This window comes from Cygnus olor, chromosome 4 (genome assembly GCF_009769625.2).
Source record: "Cygnus olor isolate bCygOlo1 chromosome 4, bCygOlo1.pri.v2, whole genome shotgun sequence".
Lineage (NCBI taxonomy): Eukaryota > Metazoa > Chordata > Aves > Anseriformes > Anatidae > Cygnus > Cygnus olor.
Window position 1 is genome coordinate 60,289,708 of NC_049172.1, and position 12,762 is coordinate 60,302,469.

At 33.6% G+C, this 12,762-nt stretch overlaps 1 protein-coding gene across 18 annotated transcripts in view; it reads right to left on the reverse strand.

Moving 5' to 3' along the window:
• The window catches only part of SLIT2 (slit guidance ligand 2), a 260,326-nt gene that overhangs the window by 69,343 nt on the left and 178,221 nt on the right, over positions 1-12,762 (reverse strand). For 11 of the 18 annotated variants that reach the window (XM_040555203.1, XM_040555199.1, XM_040555205.1 and 8 more), the window contains 6 exons: positions 6,638-6,709; positions 5,853-5,924; positions 5,194-5,265; positions 3,216-3,359; positions 2,924-3,087; positions 2,154-2,177 (listed from right to left, as the gene is read on the reverse strand). In XM_040555203.1, coding sequence (XP_040411137.1) covers positions 2,154-2,177; positions 2,924-3,087; positions 3,216-3,359; positions 5,194-5,265; positions 5,853-5,924; positions 6,638-6,709 — 548 coding nt within the window. The remainder of the gene's footprint in view (positions 1-2,153; positions 2,178-2,923; positions 3,088-3,215; positions 3,360-5,193; positions 5,266-5,852; positions 5,925-6,637; positions 6,710-12,762) is intronic. The other 7 variants (XM_040555212.1, XM_040555210.1, XM_040555202.1 and 4 more) reach the window with 1 other exon arrangement.

A 12,762-nucleotide genomic window follows, 5' to 3' on the forward strand; every position in this document is an offset into this window, starting at 1 on the left:
TATGTCTCCCATGCACTATTCTTCATTATTTCAAATCTGTTTGTTAGAAGCTGTTCTTCTTTGAACATATATACACACTATGCCACTTAAAATACTTAATAAACCAAAGAAACATGGGAGAAACAGATAGCTCAAGGGTAGAAAAAGCAGTCGTCATTTATTATTATGTCTAGCATTTGCAAATATCTAAGTAACACATATGATATAGCTAGTTGGAATATTTCTATGACCTAGCAGATAAACTACTTTTCTAAATTCATGATTTAATACTTGTTTAACATTTAGTCTTCCAAATTAATATACTGAAATTCTATAAGGAATTCTTAGTATCTACAGAGCAAGATCTCACTATAACATATTTTTAAAAATATTAAAAATATACTTGACTTTTTAAAGAAATGTTAATATTTTTACTGTATTTACTGAAGCATAGAGAAGTATTTTCAGCATTTTGTAATACTCATGAGCAAGGCTACAAATACTTTTTTTTTCTTCTGTGTCCAGAATAAATCACTATTAGTAGTTCAAAGTAAAAAACTAAAATATTCAGGGACAAGATCTTCAACAACTGAAAGAATTTCATGCAGCATCTCCCTGATAACCTGATGGAAAGAGAAAGCACACGAACTGTATTTCAAGAAGCAAGTCTGTAGCTGCACTTTTAGAATGATTTTAATTTTATTTATTTTTTTTTTTTCAGGAATAGCATTTTTTAAAGTGTACGTAAACAAACCTAAACTGCATGTGTGGCCATATTATAAACAGGCTGTGAAGACATTTGCTGGCAAGAAAACAGTTCTAACTCAGACACAAAAGTTGTGCTGGCAAGGTTGAGTAGAAGTCACTCTGTGGCAGGAATACAGCTGTTGTACTCATTAAGAAATTGAGTGGTAACTACAGGTTTGAGAAACTGTATCCCTCTCTGTTTTATGCTGCTTTAAAACACATTTTTTGCGGCTGCCAATCCTGACAAATTGCTGCCTTATTTTGTATTTCAGTTTGTCCTTTCTTCATATTCTAACCAACGTATTAGTATGAAGGCATGGAGAACATAATTGCTGCAAATTTAAGTAACTCATCACACAGCATTATGAGAAGAGCTGTTAAACGTAGCAGTTTAAAAGACAAAGACTAAGACCAATCAATAAATCAGTACTTCAGACACTGCAGAATGACAATATACCTGTAGTACTTGAAAGAACAAGTGCACTGGTGTCATAATCAATTATCGTAGATATTTGTCTGGATATTAAACTATGGCAGAAAACCCTGCTTGCAGATCTCATACTGTAATTCATCAATAGATTCATTATGCTCTTGTTTATTTTGCCAATAAATTATTTGTAATCTGTTAGGAAAATAATGCAAGTGCATTTTTTTTTAATTAAGAAATCAGTGCACACACCTGACAAGCAAGGTAAAATAAATAAAGAAACATATTTCAAAGAGCTAGGGCCAACATCAGTTAATCTGAAAATATCATAGGCTTTTTGTAGCTTTAATCAGTGTGTAAATTACTGTTTCACCCCAAATCTAAAGTAATATTTTCTTTAATGGAAAACATTTTTGATTAATTGTGACTCATGTGTCACCGCAGAAGGCCTTTAATGAATATTAGGTTTCTTTTATAAGCGTTCCACTGTGATTTCACAAACACAAGGAGAGTAAGCAAGCAGTAGCTGCAGACAGTGTAGAGCATGAAAGCAAGGCAAGAAAACATTCATTTGTAGAATTTATTTTAAGTTGTACTAGCTCTTTGACAGTAGTATGGATTCCTGTGTTTAAAAGCAGCTCAGGAGCTACATTTTAAAAACAGTAGTGGCAGAAAAGGCAAGGGACAAAGTAAGTAAAGCTGTCAATTGAAATATGAACTAACAGGTGCAACCTTCTACATAATTTAAGCAAGGGTATAATTTTGGTAAGTTGTGTGCAAATTTGTGAGACAAAATGTAAATGGAGCTGCATGCTAAGCTCTCATATTCAGAAATCAGAACTACTAGTAATCTACAAAGGAAAGCTATGTCTAGCTACAGGTATTCGCTATTGTTAATATACATGCATCAGTTTCCTAAAAGCTATAACAAACTTTGCTTTTGGGAGGAAAGGGAGAGAGTATCTGCAGTTAGTCAATCTTACTGCAGAGCCAAACCTACCTGGAATGAAATACTGTTCTTTAGCTAAATAAAGAGAAAAAAATAGAAGATGCACCTGAATGTCAGCAAGCAAAGAATGAGTTTTATTAGATTAAGTAGACTACAGTTAACTACAGATAATTAAGTGAAAAAATGTGTATTCACAACAAGAACTGATAAACAACAAAGTGTGAATAGTCATAAATGTATCCGGAACATGGATAACAAACAGTTCTCATCTGGTATTTGCACTTGAGAGTGAATAAATTGTAGAATGTGAAATGCACCTGGAACAGCTGGATACCATATGACAAAAGTTAAGGATTTAGAGAAATGTAAGTAGGAAATGGAATAAGATTAGAAAAAGAAAACAGTAAATTTCAGTATGAGGTAAGATCCCTGTATAAAATGAATATGTCATGTTTCCATATTTAGCTAGAAATTTTTAGATCTTTCGTGTACTCCAGAGCCTTGTGGAAATTTTACAAAATGATTTATGTTAGTGATGCTTGTAGCGAATAACTTCAGCATTGCATTCTGAAGTATTATATATTGCATTTCTTTGTTAGATTTAATGCTACTCAGAAATAGTGCCAAATGTGTTAACTGTAGTAATGTTCCGTGATCCAATAGGCTATGACTTCCATGACTTCCCCCCCTTCAGCTGAAGAACTAAAAAAGATTTTGTAACATTTAATAATTCTGTAGAGAGCCAGCTGCCTTCATTAGAACTTCTATAACCACTGGTTTTGCCAATAAACGAAAAATAGCAGCTGAACTAAGAAAATTACCTGAGCAGCGGAATTTCTTGCTTTTGATCTGTCCAATCCTTTTGTTTGCCAGACGGCGGGGACTGGTGCAGCGGGCACCACTGGTCTCAATGGGGTTTGTATGAAGATAATCCGCCAGCCACTTCAGATGGCAGTCACAGATAAATGGGTTCTGAGCCAAATGCCTTTCATGAAGAAAAAAATAATAATTTCACACATTATTTCCCTTTAGTCTCAGCAGTTTCTGATATTTTGAGTACATTGTAGAATGTGAAGTCACACCAAAGATGACCATAAACAAAAGCATACATACAAGGTCTGAATTGCACGTAGAGGTGAGAAGGTGCCTTTTGCAATGGTCTGAAGCTTGTTGTCATACAAAGAAAGGAGATTCAGGTTGTGCAGATCTTGAAAAGCATCAACTCTCAGGCAATTTATCTTGTTGGCATTTAATAATCTGTTTAAAGGAAGACAATTATAAAATAAAAGATTTTTTTCAGTGTCAATGAAGATTCAACATTTTTCACAGATAATTCTTTGTACTCATTTTATAACCAGAACAAGAAATGCAGGAACAAATATTGACAATGATATAAGGCATTTCAGTGAATTGAAATATCTTACTTAGGTGCTCTGAAATTATTTTGAAATTTTTGCACCTTGCAGTTGAAATGGGCAGGTTTATTCAGCTACAATCACATTCATTGTATGTGCTGGCAGAACTTATGCATGTGTTATTTGTCTGTGCAAAGAAACAAGCTCAAAAAATCAAGTATCTGCAAGGAAAACTAGTTCCTTTTGCCAAACAAACAAACAAACAAGGAACTGAACACTGTGTTCAATAGCTGGAAGAGATGTGCAGTGGCACTTTTAATTATATGTTACTAATCAGCATGCTGCCGCATTAATGGAGTTGTAGTAAAACTAGTGGCATGGAATATATCCAAATTTGTCTTGGATCCTTATTCTTCATCTTCAAAGGAAACCTTTTCTTCCCTGTACCCCCCAGACTTCTAAAGATGAAACAAACAAGTCAATTTAAACCAACTCCTTCATGCTTTTGAAAAGAAAATAATTTTGACATTCAATTAGTTGCATTTTTCTAACAAAATATTATTTTTTCCCATTTGCAGCCAGATGGAATGGTGGATTTGAAAATCAATGCTTTGATAAACAGTTTCATCACGCAAGCAGAAATTTACTTAAAATATTTTGCATAGACAATACATCAAGCTATGGACTTATTCTTAATATAGAATAAACAAAAGTTCAGATATGTCCCTTTTTTTTTTTTTTTTTTAATCTGAAATATGTGTTTGTAACTAAATTCTCTTTAAAAGCAAACAGAAACACATACCCCCTGACATTTAGTTTCTGACTAAAATAAATAAAAATGTTAAACCTCTAGGTGGTGCTAAATCTTGAATTTCCTTTTTTTTTTTTGTTTTTGTTTTTTCTCCATTCTCAAGGAGTTATTAATAAAAGACATTTAGCCAATCATCAACTATAAAATCTGGACATTACATGCTTCTAACCAAATGGGAAGAAGCCATTTCCTAAATTCACCAGTCTTCAAATTAACAAGTCAAGGATTCTGGGACAATGTCTTCCAAAAGCACTATTAGTTGTTTCATGGCCTGTTTCACAAATCTGTGTCACACAATACAACAGCCTTTTCTACTTAATCTTGACAATATTTGATAAACACATCACCATGACATTCCTCTTTACTCCCAATATTAAATCCAAATAGAAATGGTTTACAAGATTACACATGGGAGTTTCTGAACTGTTAAAAGAAACAGCAGCTGGAGTTCATAGAGTCAAAGAATTGTACACTGAAGAGTCTCAAAAAATATTAAAAGTCATCAATGAAACTTACTGTAACTCTGTTCTTACATGGGTAAAACTAAAAACATAACTACATAGTACTTCCACTATCTATTATCTGTATATAAAGCATCCAAACATTTCTACTGTATCTCACCTACAACTTTATACACACTATTTAGTATTTACATCACAAGACAGTGTCATGTTATACGCTTTATCATTATAAATTCCAAAGAAGATAATAGTTTCAATTGTATTTATTTTAGGCTGAGACATTAACTGAAATATCTGTGGATGAATGGCAAGCTGGCACATCTCACTTTAACATAATTTGTTTTTATTATACTCTGATCTTACGCACAGGATTTCCTGCTAGTTCTTCTCCAGGCATGTATCTCTTACCAAGTCTGCCCTTCTGGGTTACCCCCAAATAGAGTAAATATTAAATAAATACTCACAGCAATTGCAGAGAAAAGAGTCCTTCAAATAAGCCTTTTGGAAGTTCTGTAATTTTATTGCCATAAAGGACACTGTACCAGGAAATAAAAAAGCAAACAAAGCTGTTATTATGAAGTTTTGCGATTTTGAATATAATAATTTTAAATAATTGAATATAATAATTTAAAATAATTTATGCAATTTTGAATATAATAATAATAATAATGTTTCAATTTTCCTGAAGGGAATTTAACAGCAGTGACTTAATACTTGCAAGATCCTTGTGGTCCTGTGAGATGGCAGGATCACACATTTTCCCAAAGACATGCCACATAAAGATCTCTCAGCAGAACCAGCACCTCACTGTGCGCAGCCTTACCAAGGGACCTCTGTAAGTGGATTGCTGTTTTTAAGAATAAAAACTAACTGGGGAATAAACAAACTCTTTTATTTCCTTCAACTCTGCCATGAACTTATTTAAAAGAAAACATACTTTTTTTTAATGTCCAGTTGTGATACAATATTCAATTATCACTCTACCATTCTGAAATTATTTTTACAGCTTTCAGTATTGATTGAATTTATATAAAAATCCTGCAGAGCTAAAAATCCAAAATAACTTCAGTATAAGAGTATGAGAAATTAGCTTCTGTTTTCCACATGTCAAACAGATACCTACAGTGAATTGAGTGAACGTAAGCCCTGGAAAGCATCTGGAGCTGTTTCAGAGATCTGGTTATTGCTCAGGTCACTGAAATAAATAAGAGTTGCTTCAATTAATTCAAGCTATTTTTAAAATAGCAAACATTAAAATAATTCATAATTAGAATTAGCTGTGGAAGAGAGAGAGAAGTTAAAATATTTATGTGAGACACTGCTGAAGAATTTGAATATAAAACCACCAAAATTGATAGTAAACTGAAACAAAATGCATGATTAAAAATAGATCTTTCAAATGCTTGAAAAAAAAAAAAAAGACTGAAAAACATACGCTTCCGAATTGCTTAAGCACCTTTTATGAACACTTTTTTGTTTGAAATGACCACGGGACTATACAGCCTCAGAAATATTCCAAAATGACAGTGGCATATCCCCAATGATTTTATCTTTTTATATTGAATACAGTAACGTGTTGCTTTTATGCAAAACCATAATAAATAATTTTAATGCTTGGTTAAAACAAAAACAAAAACAAACAAAAAAAACATTATTAATGGGACAAAGATGCTATATGGTATAACTAATCACGCTGTTATATCTGTTAATCTTCAGCAGTCAAACTTTCTTAAATACTCACACATTGATGGAAGTTCCTCTGTATGATCTTGAACTGATTTTTTATTTACATATATATAATGCATGCATGTATACATATCTATATCTAAATGTATTTAGATATATCTACATATCTATATCTCTATACAAAATAGATAAAATAATAAAACTAAAATACCAGGTACTTACATTCTTCGAAGCTTTTTATATGGTGAGAAAGCTCCAGGAGGTATGACCTTGATTGAATTTTGTTCTAACCGTCTGCAAAACAATTGCATCAGCATAAAAAGACACACACACACACACAAAAAGAAGCCAAAAAGCAACCTAAAGCCATAACAAAACAGAAAGGATTGTCTTTAATAAAAAACACTGGTTTTGCTTTCCTTTTCAGTACGACTTTTACCTTGAGAAACAAAGTCATTTAGTTTTGGTTTTCATTAAAAAGAAGTAATCTATTTTTCTCTGTTCTTTTAACTTATAGGGTATGATGTTGTAAATGAAAGCCCAATCTTCATCCTGAACATAAAGAAAGTTTATTTCAGAGCACACCAGTTTTTTTTTTTTTTTTTTTTTTGGTAAAACTTAATCTAGACACGTCATTAAAATATTCAAATTTGAGTTAGTGTTATTTGACTCCCAATTTATGATTCACATACAGCGATTTTTATAGTAAATTTTATTTAGAAATTTCTAAAGAATTCTGTGAGTTAATCAGTCTAATATGTAAACCATAAAAAATGGTGAAGAATGTTCCTACTGAACAAATAACATATGTTGCTACCTGCAGTAAGGCAAATGCCTTATTTTTCAAGGTGCACATATTATTTCTTTAGATACAGTATGTAATACCTTTTCTTTAAGCTACAATACTAGAATTACACAGCTACACTTATAACTTCTTGAAACAATTTATCTTATCTAAAATTTTAGTTTATCTTGCTGGCTATAGTTGCTTTGTATGTATACTGAGTGTGACTGAAATCTGACACACTGCAGAGTATGAACTGGCTGATGGAAGCAGTTTTCCAAGAATTTTTGAACATACAGAGCTTTGCCTATGGGAAATCCATGCTGATACAGACCTATGGTGCATTTGCCAACCAGTCAAAACAGGCCCAGCAATAAGCATGTTTAAAATAGAAGCTACATCACATAATGCAGTATTTCATGGTTATCACTGAAAACAAATAAATAAATAAATAAAACATTCTATTATGTAGACATAAAAGATTGAAACTATTTATTCTAAAAAAAGTACAACAGGAAGAGGCAGTATTATTCAAACATACATCTTATGGCTATCTAATAAGCTTGATATTTTTCTCTTCCATGGACAGGTATCAACTTACTGTGATCCATACATATAAGGACAATACCGTTCTATTTCACAGAATGAATCATAATTGTAGATTATAATTACTGCTCTATTTGAAAATATTCAGACATCAATTTAGAATTTAAGGGTAAAAAGCTTTTTTTAGTCTAGATGGAGGAATATTACTTTTTTTTTTTTAGTCCTATTAACACTATTCTGTTTCACTTCTCCTCTGCTAAAGAGACATATGAATCTGTATATGCGAATAACTAATAAGCTCACATATGCACTTTGTGTAAACCTTTACAAGAAACTATTCTTATAACAATTATTTCTTTTTGTAAAGTTCTCTGGAGGTCACAGTATAGATGGACAGAAGAAAGAATTTTTGCTGCCATTATGAGGTTTTGTTCAGATGGAGATATTCATATATTTAATACTCAAAATCTCTTAAGTCCATATATGCTTTGTTCTTGACTGGCGTATAAAGAAGCCAAGAAAGAAAGAAAGAAAGCCTCTAAAAAAACACTTACTAACACACAGAAAATCTCACTTCATCAGCGCAGCTTAAGACAGGGGTCATATTTTAAAAAGGCCTTAGCTAGGAAAATATTGTCACCTTGCTACAGTTTTCAGGTATATTTTAAACACCGCAGGGAATCCCATGGTACCAGACTGTTAACTTTTTCCATAAACAGGATGTTCTTTCACACGTTTTCCTCACCTTGGCTGAGCCTTTTGGATGTATGAAACACATTTTGCATCAGATCAAGAGTACTGATGGGCTCTGAGGGGACAAGGTCACTTTTTTCCAGTAGACTCGAGTAGATGTAGAAAGCAAACATCTGAATAAGTAAAAACCTGCTTAAATTAAAGGTCAACACCAAGTTACACTGGAGCCAAGTATTTTCTATTCTTATGCTTCATTTTTAGCTGAGTTTCCTCAGGAAAAAAAAAAGATTACACATGCTTTTTGTCTAGATAGTTTTCTACTCAGCTCAGATCACAGAGAGGTAAAAGCTCCAGATAATAAATTTCTAGACCTTTCCTTAAATTAGCAATGGGAGGGAGCTGAGAAGCCAAACTAATCCAGCCATGAAGGGAGTGGCAACTATCCATCCATTCCCATTACACACACTATTTGGCAGCAAAAGATTGCCCAACCACCAGGAATAGCCTGGCTGGACGTTTGTCAGGTATGCAGCTTTGAAAATCAGCCAAAGGACCTCTTGCACAGGGAAATGTGTAGGGCATACACAAAGGACTGGAAATGGGTGGCTAAAAAGGGACAGGAATGGATTAGGCCATATTACAGAGGAGGACTTGAATTGCTGGAGAGAGAGACACTGGGGAATTATGCCTGTGTGTGTATGGGAAAGACAGATACTGCAGTGGCAATGGTCCTGCATCAGTCTGCCACAAGCCTCATGTATGAATATTATTAGTCCACGATGTACAGACTTATGAGCTAGTGCTGGAGGACTCCTGTTTACTTTCACTTATGTTTAAACATAAATGCTCTTATTCAGATATGATATAGCATGTCACTTGAGAAAGACAAAGTCTAGTGTTAAGACACAAAGTATTTTCCAGTTTACTCTTTTAACCTAAAAAATATATTCATTCTATAAATGGAAGTAAACTTGCAGGATATATGTGTGCCATTTGATATAAGAAGATGGAATAGCAGATTTCATTTATAGCTGCCTGATTTGTCTACAAATCATACGGGTCCAAAACCTGAAGAAGTCCTACTCCAATACATTTCTGAAAGCTAATTTTCTAGCAGTTGTAATAAAGGGAACTATCAATTCACTGGTGGATATATAAAATGAACTCTATGTCAACTTTACCTAAGATTTCCTTTTAGTGAAAAAGCTACAGTCTAACAGATTGTGTAGTACTAGGATAAATTTACAAGCTCTTCTGGATAAAGAATTTGTTATAGTAGGATCATCTAACTATGTCTTTTATTAACTCATGCCAAAGTGTACGCACTGGAAGACATCATATTTTAGAAAATGAGATTAGCATAAGAAAGGGAAAATAAGATTATCTAAATACAGAAGAAAAATCTTTTATACCCTGCTTTGTCTGTAAAGAAAGTAAATCAAATTCACATTTTCAAGCTCTGTTATCCTCTAATCTTCTGCTTTATCTTCCTAGAATCAACTGAATTTCACAGAGTGAAAATTTGCATCCACCATTCCAGAAGAAAATCTAATTAGATATATTCCAGGGTCACAAAGCACAGATAAAATAATATCTAAAGGAAATTTGCATTCTACTGATAAAGTCCATAGTAATTAAAAACTCTCCTTTATATTAATTCCTCATATTAAATGAAACATTTTTAATTGTGGAATAGAATGGGTTGTAGTTATCTATTACTGAAAAAATCTGCTATTAAGTGCTCACAAATGACATGGCCTGAAGTACCATTACATTAGAGAAGAACAAAAAGCTAATATCAGTATTTTTCCATGAAACTTGTATTAAATTTTGTGCGTAGCATTGCCTTTCAAAGTCATCTCAGAAGCCATTCTTTTTTATAAATGATCATCCGTGTATCATAAACAGTGCCTTGGTGGTTTCTTTTTCAAAAGCCACAGTCAATTTTAGTAGAATATTTAATAAGATAAGATAATGGAGGAAGACAATTAAGTACATGCTTCATCAAAGTGTGCACTGCCTCGTGTATAAGAAGTACTCTGCCCATCACAACCCAAATGCTAATTAATGCTCTTAGTATTAAGTCTCCTGCTCCTTTTAGTGTTTCACTTCAAAGAAGTCCTGCATCAATACATAAGCGTTTCAGTGTCTTTTAACGCTGCCAAACTAGTTGAAACCTTTGAAACCTTTTTTGAAGACCATTCCCTAATCTCTCCTATTTAAGAAATGTACTGTGAATATTTCTTTTTCTAAATCTTTCCCCCCGGCTCATCCCTGCAGACACCATAATGTACAACCACCTACTATTTTAAGAAACAAAGGTGCTTCTGCAGTTGTGATTTCCAACCTAATCAAATCAAATCAAAGTAGGTCCCCAGTGAGTAGACGGATTCTTCCCACCGTGTCCCCAGACAGCCTTGTGACACATATATCCCTTGACACTTTCCAGGAGGATGCTGTTGTCTGCTAGGAGCCTGCAGCACACCATTAGTGATTACTAGTTCTGCACTTAGAGACAGACAACATGTTTATTTATACTGTCACTTTCAAAACAGCTTATTTTACCACTGTAAGTAGTCATTTCTACGAAAGACTTCTGCTCCCGGAAAGAGGCTGTAGAGAACACATAGTTCTCTACAAAATTCTTTCTTTTATTATGCACGTGGGGTACAACATACTAAGCCTGCTCAGTAGAGAAAGGTACACAATTTATACTGCATAGAGATGTGCTACACCCATACGAACATCTTCATTAAGAAAACATTAATTTGAATATGGAGCAGCAAATTAACCACATATTTTATCATCAAACAATCAGGACGTAACATCTTGTTTTACGTAAATTTGGTCAAGTTAGTCACTTTAGCATTTAATTGATCTAAACTCTTCATTCCAGCATCTACTCATTTACAAAAAGCATGTAAGAAGATTGTCAAGAAACCCCAAAAGAATTTTCTACTATAGAGAAGAAAGCGTAAGCTGTGCAATGAGTCTGATGTATTGCACAGATGCTGATTATACATGGTAATAAAATTGACAGCTCTTCTTTGCATTTTCCCCATCTGCTTTTAAAGTAAATGGCAAAAACAGCTGTCAGAAAACAGAAAATAGATTTCAGCGATGGGATTCAGTGCAGCTTCTGAATCTGAAGAACTGCAATATGCAGCCAACACATCTCTCATCATATTTAACATCTGCCAGGTTTTTGGTTGTTGTTGTTTTTGCTTGTTTGTTTTTTAAAATAAGGAAGGAGTAATGGTCTCCCTTTGCTAAAGAAATCCTTCAGGCTATCAAACTAAGTACCCTTTTTTTTTCTTTTTTTTTTTCCCCAACAACTGCACCTCCAGAGTCCTTTTATCCAGTAAATGTCTTTTCTAACTTCAGCAGCAAAAGAATTCTGTTGAAATCTGTGATATCATCCATGTCTAACAAAACAGAAGATGTATTTTGAATGACTATATTACTTGGACTTTAAAATTTCAGTCTCTAATTCTGTGTATTAATAAATCTTGTTGACAGTTTCCTAAATATTTGCATATAAAGAATCACTGCCAATGTTGCCTTAAAGCTTGCCAAAATGCGAACATCCAGTCTAATTGTTCTATCAAATATTTCCTCAGGGGACTGACTGCAAATGACAGACATCTCCATAGTCTGCATTACATCAAAAAAAAGTAACAAGGATTGCTGTACTAAAGCCATTAAAGAATTCATCACATTTAAAAGCAAGTCCCAAACCTGCATTTGCTAAATTTTTCATCACAGACAAGGCCATCTCATGCTCTGAACCCTACAGCACCATTATTGATGGTAGGCTTTACATTCCTTAATTGTTACAGATTTAGGTTGTAGGCAAAATGCACCACTTCTTAAAGAATTATTTGCTCTGTACTTTAGTATCTGTCAGTGTGTGCCTCCTGTGCAATTAGCCTGAGTCACCTAGAGTCAAGTTAAAGCCTCTCTAATTAGCCTATTTTTGATGAGAGCTGTTACACTACAAAAACTACTTGAGCTCTTCAGAATAACTGTAGTAAGTTCACAAAAATAAATGTAATCCTGCTACACTCTTGGTTCATCATGAGTGATGACTCATCAACCTGCTTGGGAATCCCATTACTCTGTGTGGCTGACAGTGTGGTGGGAGTCCTCACTACCTGTTAACTCTACATGAGCATGCACCATAAATTTACCACAAAAAATCTAAATATTTTCACTGAGAATACTTCCCACAGGTGTTTGCCACTTATGGGACCACGTATTTACTAACATTTAAATAATGAAGGCAGCATTTTTTTGAAGGTAAAACACAACAGCATAAGAAGTT